At 44.9% G+C, this 10,359-nt stretch overlaps 1 protein-coding gene across 1 annotated transcript; it reads right to left on the bottom strand.

The window, feature by feature from the left end:
- Positions 1–211: 211 nt before the first annotated feature.
- On the bottom strand, positions 212–2,540 carry LOC119332043 (F-box protein At1g11270-like). The gene is made up of 2 exons (XM_037605227.1): positions 2,202–2,540; positions 212–1,800 (listed from the first exon to the last, which is right to left on the bottom strand). The coding sequence occupies exon 2, from the start codon at positions 1,781–1,783 to the stop codon at positions 536–538; it is 1,248 nt and encodes a 415-aa protein (XP_037461124.1). The 5' UTR covers positions 1,784–1,800; positions 2,202–2,540; the 3' UTR covers positions 212–535.
- Between the last annotated feature and the right edge of the window lie 7,819 nt (positions 2,541–10,359).

The following is a 10,359-nucleotide window of genomic DNA, read 5'->3' as shown; positions in this document are numbered from 1 at the left end:
ACAAAGGAGAAAAATGGCATTCAAAGAAAAACTCACAAGTCCTAGCTACTACTGCGATCTACTCCCTCCATTTCTAAATATAAGCTTTATTAGAGATTTCAATAAGGACTACATACAGATTCACTCATTTTGCTCCGTATGTAGTCCATATTGAAATCTCTAAAATGGCTTATGTTTAGGAACAGAGGGAGTAAAAAAGAACAGCCACTAATATGCCAATGTCAGGATCTGACAAATAATTTAAGAAATCTAGGGAAGAAGGACGGATTGGAGGAAGGGGAACCAACAGCTAGCCCCCACTGCCCACAAGAAAAAAAGAGATAGCAGACAGAATAACTAGTTCATTGGGTCCAACGTTTACATATATGTAGGTTATAGTAATAAAGGACAAGCAACAGTTCAAAAAAACATAGAAGACGAGTAAACTGGTAACTGGTAACTAGAATGGCCTTGCTTGAATGCTTCTCATCCACTGGACTACGTTACACGTACTTGAAAGATTGAATCTCCATCTCCATCTACTTCCCCCTGGTAGTTATAACAGCCAGCAGGTGTTGTCTCGGCCTGGCTTTGTAACTTGCAGGAGACTCTCAGTGTAGGAAAGCATGTCAAAGATGAAGATATCCTGACCCACAAAGTCAAACGACCCTACTCCAGGATTCTTATACCTCAACCGGTCTAGACGAACAACCACCCTTGCATCTTGACATCCAACATGATAGTGGTAAAGACAATTACCACTGCGAATAAGCAAAACATCTTTACGAATGACAGATAAAATTCCGAACTTCCACGGCTCAGGCTCCGGTAAAATAATAACATATTGCTGAACCCATTGATGGCCATCACCAAACTGTAGCATCCAGATCACTTGTTTTCCATCAAAGCATTGAACTAGGCATAATTCTCCACCTAGCTCAACAAAGTATAGTCGCTCACCTTTCGGTGACAGAAGTTCATTGTGGCATATGAAACTAAATGTTTCATCTTCTAGATTAAAGCGGAGAACACCTTGTGGGCGCCTTTCAACGAGTTCATCCCAGATGAGCAAATACAAAGAGCCCTTGAAGTGTGTGACGGACCCTGGATCAAATGGTAACGGTGGATCCTGCGCAACACTCCTCCAGCACAGATCATCATCATGGCCACCAATAGTAAGAATTTCCATTCCCACACTATAGGTCTTCTTAGAGAAATCTAGGGAACGGTAAAAGTAGCGAGCAACCTTGTACGTATTCGTGCGAGGATCAAGGCCCAAACCGACAGTTGGGAATTGCCACACATCCTCTTGCCCATCACGCAACTTAAGGACTTGATGTATGGCCGGGTTGAAGACATATACATTGGTGTCGGTCAAGAGCAATACAAGCCCATCGCAATGCACCATGTCATAAACTGACCCAAACTCTCCCTGGAAGGTTGTCGAGTGCACAAGGCACGCATTGTCCTGGCCCTCTTGCCATGAGTAGAAGGGGGTGTGGTTGGAAAAGGTGGTCGGCCAGGCCTCACCATCGATCACCTTGTCCAGTGTATGTGGGGTGATGAGGAAGGAAGGCTTATGTCCTTGGTTTTTGGCAGATTGTTTGAGATGCAAACGGATGAAGCATGGATTGGAGATGATGGCATGCCAGCTCTTGCTGACAGACTTGAACCGCATCAGAGCTTTAACAGGTAGCCGGAGAAGAATCTCAAAGACAATCTCATCAGGTATAACTGAGACCCGCCGAACTCTCCTCTTATATACCTTCAGTATTTCTAGGCTGGTTTTCACGTCCACAGCCATCTAGCCTTCGTGGTGTCCTAATGCACAAAAAGAGGACAAACTTGTTCATAAACAGGGATATGACTGCATATATATATATTCGAACACAATCAGTCAGGGAATCTGATGATAGACACGAAAACGAGTCGGACTGCCAGTTCCCAGACCTGTCCGTACACCAGACGGTCGACAAGATGGACAAATCCGGACCAGGTAATCTGATGATATAGACATGAAAAGGCATCGGACTGCCAGTTTCGACAAGTCCGTCAGCCAGCGGAAAAGAGTAAACAAATTTCAACAACAGAAATCATGTTCTTGAGGGTGACGAACAAAAAAATCTAATGCGAGTATAGCAAGGAATACAAGCTAGTTTACATCATTCAGGGACGGGCCTGTCCCCGAATAATCTACTGCATAGAAGTGAAAGGTAACTTACATTTACACCGACCGTCGGAGGCCACCGAATTCGCGTGCAGCCACAAAGGACAAGCCCATTCTTTCGCAAATGGTTATCATCAAGAAAGTTATGCCTTGCCCTAAAAAAAATCAAGAAAGCTATGGCCAGATCTAGATCTGGTGCGAGGTCTCCATGTCTTTCAGGATCTCGCGCAAAAGGATAGGAGCCAGGCCAACTCCAAACCGGATAGCGGATCCCAGCGGCACTGCGTGGGATAAGGTGGCGGCGTAGGCGCGGGTGCGGGGAAGCGCGGGTTGGGAGACGTTGGGGGAGGCGGAGCCGGGAAGGGTCGGAGAAGGTGGCGTGGAAAATGGCTAGAATTAGGTTTCTTTTACCAGCCCTGTTTCTATGTGTTTAGTAGTACGATGGTGTTGATGGGCCACATTCCTGGGCCTCTCTTGAATACCCACACTCAGTCCTTGCTTTCCACACAGCCGTCGTCTCCCCTTAATTAATCTGGAACCCCTTATGCCGCCACGAGCTCCACCGTATGCCGGGCTGGACCAAATGCTCGTAGCTCGCGAGCTTAAGCGCTCGATAGTTCAGCTCATTAAGCTCGTAGCGCTTATTAATGAATAGAGTCAATCATTGATTTCAACTCGCTAAGCTTAACGAGTGTAACGAACGAGCTAACAAGTTTCATGAGTAGCTCGTTAGTAACAACACAATACATATTTTCATCTTAGGTGACAAAGTTTTTGTAGCAGCTCATCCCATCTATTCAATCTAATCAATATAGAAGGCAACAAACTAGTGCATTTATTTGTGTAGCCATCATATTTCATCTTAAAAACAACACCTACACACTTACCATGTAGGACATAACATATTATAATCTGTTAACGAGCCGAGCCGAGCAGGGATTTCTACTCGTTAATCTTAACGAGCTTAACAAGTCGAGCCTTAATGAGCCCGAACTTAACGAGTACGAGCTTAATGAGCCGAGCAGCTCGTTAATCCAACACTATGTGCCGCCACCACCTCCTCCTCACCCATCAGCATCCGTTACCCGTCCCCGGCGCCGCCATGTCTACGGGCGAAACCATAATCCTCAATTTGTGCCAGCAGCGCCCGACAAGCTCTCCTTCCAAGGAGCAACCACGCCCTCTTAGTTTTTCGGTGGCCGCCCTCATATTGTTTCTCCACGGATTGGGGGTCTTGTTGTGTCGCTCGCATTATCCTTTGCGCTTCTGGATAGAGGAGAGCCGATTGGGAGAAACGGCGAGCTCAGCAGCGGTCAACTAGAAGGAGTCCATTTGAGGAATTAAGGGAGGTCGTAGGGCTATCGGTGGTCAGTGAAGATCAGGCGATATGGGCGTGATCTGCAGTAACAGCCCGAGATCGACGCTCCAGATGCCTTCGATATATTTCGTTATTGCCGTGTGATTTATTTGCATGTTGCATTCATCATGGCATCATTCGCATTGCATCGACACTCTGTTGCCGTCCATTTTCAAACTTTCATCCGTTTGTAGTTTCTTTTTCTCCTTGTTGCCTTCGTGGAGCGTTCCGAGGCCAACCACACACTTGCACGCGTCCGTGGCATCGTTAGTAATTATTTTCTAACTGGGAATAGAACATTCTCAGAATGGATTGAAAGTTGGCGTGCGGTCTTCATGTATTGTAGGTAGACCCCCCTGCCAAATTACGTCGCATTGGAGTCCGTTTGATGCCCCAATGGATAAGTATAGCGGCACTATAGCCGGTCAAATTGTCAGATGTTTTCGGTTTTCAACTATTGTCGGGTAGCCCTTCTTCCCTCTGTTCTCGGCCCAATGCCATCTACACAACCCACCTAAGCCTACCTTAACTCCCTCCACTCCGGAGCCGTCCGATGGCGACCAAAGGGTCTAAAAAAACCAGAGATCCCCCTTCTCCTAGCCACTGCCTATAAAAAGAAGCCCTACCCTACCATTTTTGGAAAACCCTAAGCTTTCCTCGATTTCTGTGCCACCACTACCAGTCCAGCACCGTCACTTGGAACTCGTCCCACCTCCCAGCCGCCGAAGCCCAGATCCTACCAATCTATCCCCCTAGAAGCATGCGCGTAGTACTTCGTTTTGATAACTAATAGATTTTTGCAATAAGTATATGAGTTCTTTATGACTAATGTTGAGTCCATGGATTATACGCACTCTCACCCTTCCACCATTGCTAGCCTCTCTTGTGCCACGCAACTTTCGCCGGTACCATACACCCACCATATACCTTCCTCAAAACAGCCACCATACCTACCTATTATGGCATTTCCATAGCCATTCCGAGATATATTGCCATGCAACTTTCCACCGTTCCGTTTATTATGACACGCTCCATCGTTGTCATATTGCTATGCATGATCATGTAGTTGACATTGTATTTGTGGCAAAGCCACCGTTCATAATTCTTTCATACATGTCACTCTTGATTCATTGCGCATCCCGGTACACCACCGGAGATATCCACATAGAGTCATATTTTGTTCTAAGTATCGAGTTGTAATTCTTGAGTTATAAGTAAATAAAAATGTGATGGTCTTCATTATTAGAGCATTGTCCCATGTGAGGAAAGGATGATGGAGACTATGATTCCCCCACAAGTGGGGATGAGACTCCGGACTAAATAAAAAAAGGCAAAAAAATGATGAGAAAATGCCCAAATAAAAAAAATATGAGAGAAAAGAGAGAAGGGGCAATGCTACTATCCTTTTACCACACTTGTGCTTCAATGTAGCACCATGATCTTGATGATAGAGAGTCTCTTATATTGTCACTTTCATATACTAGTGGGAATTTTTCATTATAGAACTTGGCTTGTATATTCCAATGATGGGCTTTCTCAAATTGCCCTAGGTCTTCATGAGCAAGCAAGTTGGATGCATACCTACTTAGTTTCTTTTTGAGATTTCATAAACTTATAGCTCTAGTGCATCTGTTACATGGCAATCCCTACTCACTCACATTGATATCTATTAATGGACATCTCCATAGCCCGTTGATACGCCTAGTTGATGTGAGACTATCTCCTTCTTTTTGTCTTCTCCATAACCACCATCTATTCCACCTATAGTGCTATGTCCATGGCTCACGCTCATGTATTCCATGAAAGTTGAAAAAGTTTGAGAACATCAAAAGTATGAAACAATTGCTTGGCTTGTCATCGGGGTTGTGCATGATTTAAATATTTTGTGTGATGAAGATGGAGCATAGCCAGACTATATGATTTTCTAGGGATAAGCTTTCTTTTGCCATGTTATTTTGAGAAGACATAATTACCTTGTTAGTATGATTGAAGTATTATTGTTTTTATGTCAATATTAAACTTTTGTTTTGATTCATACGGATCTGAACATTCACGCCACAATAAAGAAAATTATATGGATAAATATGTTAGGTAGCATTCCACATAAAAAATTATGTTTTTATCATTTACCTACTCAAGGACGAGTAGGAATTAAGCTTGGGGATGCTTGATACGTCTCCAACGTATCTATAATTTTTGATTGTTCCATGCTATTATTATCTGTTTTTGGATGTTTATATGCATTATTATGTTATTTTATATTATTTTTGGGACAAACCAATTAACCTAGAGCCCAGTGCTATTTTCTGTTTTTTTGTTTTAGAGTTTTGCAAAAAAGGAATACCAAACGGAGTCCAAACGGAATGAAACTTTCGCGATGATTTTTCTTAGACCAGAAGACATCCAGAGGACTTGGAGTGCACGCCAGGGAAGCCACGAGGCAGCCACAAGGTCGGAGGGTGCGCCCAGGGGGTAGGGCACGCCCCCACCCTTGTTGGTCCCTCATGACTCCACCGACCTATTTCTTCCGCCTATATATTCTCAAATATTCCAAAACCTACTAGGAGAGCCATGAAAACACTTCTCCACCGCCGCAATCTTCTATACTTGTGAGATCCCATCTAGGGGCCTTTTCCGGCGTCCTGCCTGAGGGGGGTTCGATCACGGAGGGCTTCTACATCAATACCATTGCCTCTCCGATGAAGCGTGAGTTGTTTACCTCAGACCTATGGGTCCTGTCACGCCCAATATGCGACCCTATCCAAAAGGAACTCGAAGGTCCCACCAAGGATAGACCCGCATATTGGAACACTTTTGCAAGGTGGATATCATTACATCAACATTACATAATAGATGGGGTACATACTATACATACAATGTCACATGAATACAACAATACAACATACAAGAACAACATCCGACTACGGATGAATCATAAACAGAAACTCAAACAATATCCACCCTGCTAGCCCAGGTTGCCGACCTGGAACCTATCCCCTGATCGAAGAAGAAGCAGAAGAAGAACTCAAGCAAGCAAGCATCGCTCTCGCGTCATGATCATCGCATAACCTATACCTGCAACTGTTGTTGTAGTAATCTGTGAGCCACGAGGACTCAGCAATCCCATTACCATGGGTATCAAGACTAGCAAAGCTAAATGGGAAAGGAAGGGGGTAAAGTGGTGAGGTTGCAACAGTGACTAAGCATGATAAGGTGGCTAACATACGCAAAAGAGAGCGAGAAGAGAGCAAATGGAACGGTCGTGAAGCTAGCAATGATCAAGAGGTGATCCTGAACACCTACTTACGTCAAACATAACCCAGAAACCGTGTTCACTTCCCAGACTCTGCCGAAAAGAGACCATCACGGCTACACACGCGGTTGATGCATTTTAATTCGGATCTGGTGTCAAGTAATCTACAACCGGACATTAACAAATTCCCATGTGCCACATAATCGCGGGCACGGCTCTCGAAAGTTTAAACCCTGCAGGGGTGTCCCAACTTAGCCCATGACAAGCTCTCGCGATCAACAAAGGAATAGACCTTCTCCCAGGAAGACCCGATCAGTCTCGGAATCCCGGTTTACAAGACATTTCGACAATGGTAAAACAAGACCAGCAAAGCCGCCCGGATGTGCCGACAAATCCTGATAGGAGCTGCACATATCTCGTTCTCAGGGCACACCGGATTGTCCAAACTTCCGGTAGGCGAGCCCAGAGTTGCCCCTGGTGGCCACCGGCGGCTGACAGGTTGGACCAACACTCACGACGAGCACTGGCCTGGGGGGGTAAATAAAGATGACCCTCGGGCTCCGGAAACCCAAGGGAAAAAGGGCTAGGTGAGGCAAATGGTAAAACAAAGGTTGGGCCTTGCTGGACAAGTTTTATTCAAAGCGAACTGTCAGGGGGGTTCCATAAATCACCCGACCGCGTTAGGAACGCAAAATCCGGGAACATAACACCGGTATGACGGAAACTAGGGCGGCAAGAGTGGAACAAAACACCAGGAATAAGGCCGAGCCTTCCACCCTTTACCAACTATATAGATGCATTAATAATATAAGAGATATTGTGATATCCCAACATAACCCTGTCCACCATGGAGCAATCTTCAACTTCACCTGCAACTAGCAACGCTATAAGAGGGGCTGAGCAAAGCGGTAACATAGCCAAACAACGGTTTGCTAGGAATGGTGTCAAGGTTAGAGGTTCATGGCAATTTGGGAGGCTTGATAGAACAAGATGATAGGTAGCGCAGCATAGCGATAGAACGAAGCAACTAGCATGGCAATGATAGTAGTGAGATCCAGGGTAGCGGTCATCTTGCCTGAAATCCCGCTAGGAAGAAGAACGAGTCCATGAAGAAGATGAAGCCATGAAGACGAACCAGACGTAAACGAACGAATCCTCACGATCGCAACGAAACGGGAACTATCGAGAAGAAGCACACAACATGGTAAACACACCACACATGAACAAGACATGATGCACAATAAGCATGATGCATGACAAAGCTACATGAAGCTACTCATGGCAAGAGATGATGAAAACAAGAACAACACATCAAGGCAAGTTTAAATGAGGCCGGGAACAACATATAACAATTCCGGTAAGTCCTCATATGCAAATTTCGAAAATGGTCCAGAACTGAATAAACCTTATGTTCAAGTTGTTAAACAGCAAGTTAAGATGCACCAAGATGATCTACACGAAATTCTAGTCAAGTTACATATAAAGTTCATTAGATTCGGAGCTACGACCTAGAAGATATGAGCAAAACAAGTTAAGCATGGCATTGATGCAAAATGCACTCAAACATCAAGCAAACACCTCAAAACAAGGATGCAACATGATAATATGAAACTACATGCAAAATCAAGCAAGTTTCATATAAAGCACACTCGAAACGGAGCAACGGTGCAACACATACACTCTATACAAGTCATAGCAACAATCTGTCCATAACAGCAACTAGGCATATTGCAAGCATCAAAACAATATGCTACAACATCCCAACATAATAACAAAAGGCATGGGCATGAAGTATCGGTAAAGCATAACAAAACATGAACACTGAGCTATCTCCAGAAATCACTAGAACATGCTCAAAAGGACATGGAAAGATTGCAAGTTATAACAGTTTCAGACTTTAGCAGAAATAACATCATGTTGCAATGTTTAGAGCAAGCAAACAACATGTTACAGGAACTTATCATGGCAAACAAAGGCATAACATGAATCTACTAATTGCATAGATCAAAAGTCCCTTACTGACCATGAGCCAAAAGGGCACATAAAATATGATGGCACCCATGTAAACATGGCAAGTTATATTACAGATTCATACATGGCAGGAACAACAATAAGTAGGCATGTTCGTGAGCTTGAAGCACTCACCACAGATCTATACATGGCATGGAAAGGCAACCAACAGCAAGAAGACATGTTTGTGAAGTTAAGCATGGCAAGAGGAAGGTCATAGGGTGCATGGAACACTAGCAAAACACATGGGAACTAGTGAACTTAATGTTAACAGGCTGATAGCAACATTATCAAGCAACTTTGGAGCAAGATATGAACAATCTACAGTAAGATATAAATGCAACCAGGTGCACGGATGGATAGAGGATGACATGTAGATCAAAACATGTTTATAGAACATCTCCAGATTATGCATAGAATGATTAGTAGCAACATGTTTATATAGCATCACGAAATAACAGATTCAGCCTAGCAAAACAGCAACAGCAAGTACACTACTTAACAAGCTCGATTCACTCATCACAAGTCATTGCATGACAAGATAAGCATAGAATCATCAAGAAGACATGTTTATGAAACAAACCAAGTCAAGAACAAGTCCATAGCATGCAAGGATCAACTATAGCAAGCTTGGCCAAATTGAATAATACGTAACAATTTGCCAGGAAACATTTTGAAGCAAAAGTAGAGCACTCAAATGACATGCTAGACTACTCCATAATTGCAAACAAGGGCATGAATGGATGGACAATAACCATATGTTCAAAACACCCTTACTGAAGTATCTCAAAATAAGCATGGATCTCTCTGTAGCATCAAGTTTACATGGCATCAAAATAATAGCAGAACAGGGACTAAAATCAGCAATATCACGAAGCCTAGTTTGCATGCTTGTGCTAGTCACCACATTGATCACAAAAATACATCGCATAAACCCCTGGAAATATGGCATGGCATAGATCAAAACACATGTAGACATCAATCTCATAGGATGCACACATCAATCATGGCAAAAATGACAAATGAGCAAGTTATAACAGTTTCAGCAGATTAACATCAACATGCACTCTTCCAACAGCATTTCGGGCATCAAGATTAGCTCAAATGAAAATGATACAATGGAATGAAATGAAGTACTCGTCGGGACGAACAATTTGACATATTACACGCATGGAACGAAGCTACGGATGCAGAGATACAATGCGATGAACATGGCATGTTTATGCAAAAATCCTGAGGACTTGGGCATTTCGGGGTCGACCTCGTTTCTGCACGGATATCGAGGATGGCCAGAGAACTTCGCCGGAGAAGATGGAGACGGTGGCCGGCGAGCTCGGGGTCGCCGGATCCGGCCCTTCCGCGGCCGGATCTGGCCGGGGCGGAGGAGAGGAGGCGCGGGGGCGGCGCCGGCGGGCAGAACCGCGGGGCGGCGCGCAGGAGGCGGCGGGGCACGGGCGGCGCCGAGCGGCGCGCTCCGGCGGCGGGCGAGGCGGCGGCGATCGGGGGCGCGCGGGGACGGGCGCGGGGCTGGCGGCGCGGGACGCGACGGCTCCCGGCGGAGGGAGGCGCCGAAGGGCGGCGGAGGTCGCCGAC

The sequence above is a fragment of the Triticum dicoccoides genome, chromosome 1B (assembly GCF_002162155.2).
Source record: "Triticum dicoccoides isolate Atlit2015 ecotype Zavitan chromosome 1B, WEW_v2.0, whole genome shotgun sequence".
Classification (NCBI taxonomy): domain Eukaryota; kingdom Viridiplantae; phylum Streptophyta; class Magnoliopsida; order Poales; family Poaceae; genus Triticum; species Triticum dicoccoides.
This window is presented reverse-complemented; position numbering and strand designations above follow the sequence as displayed.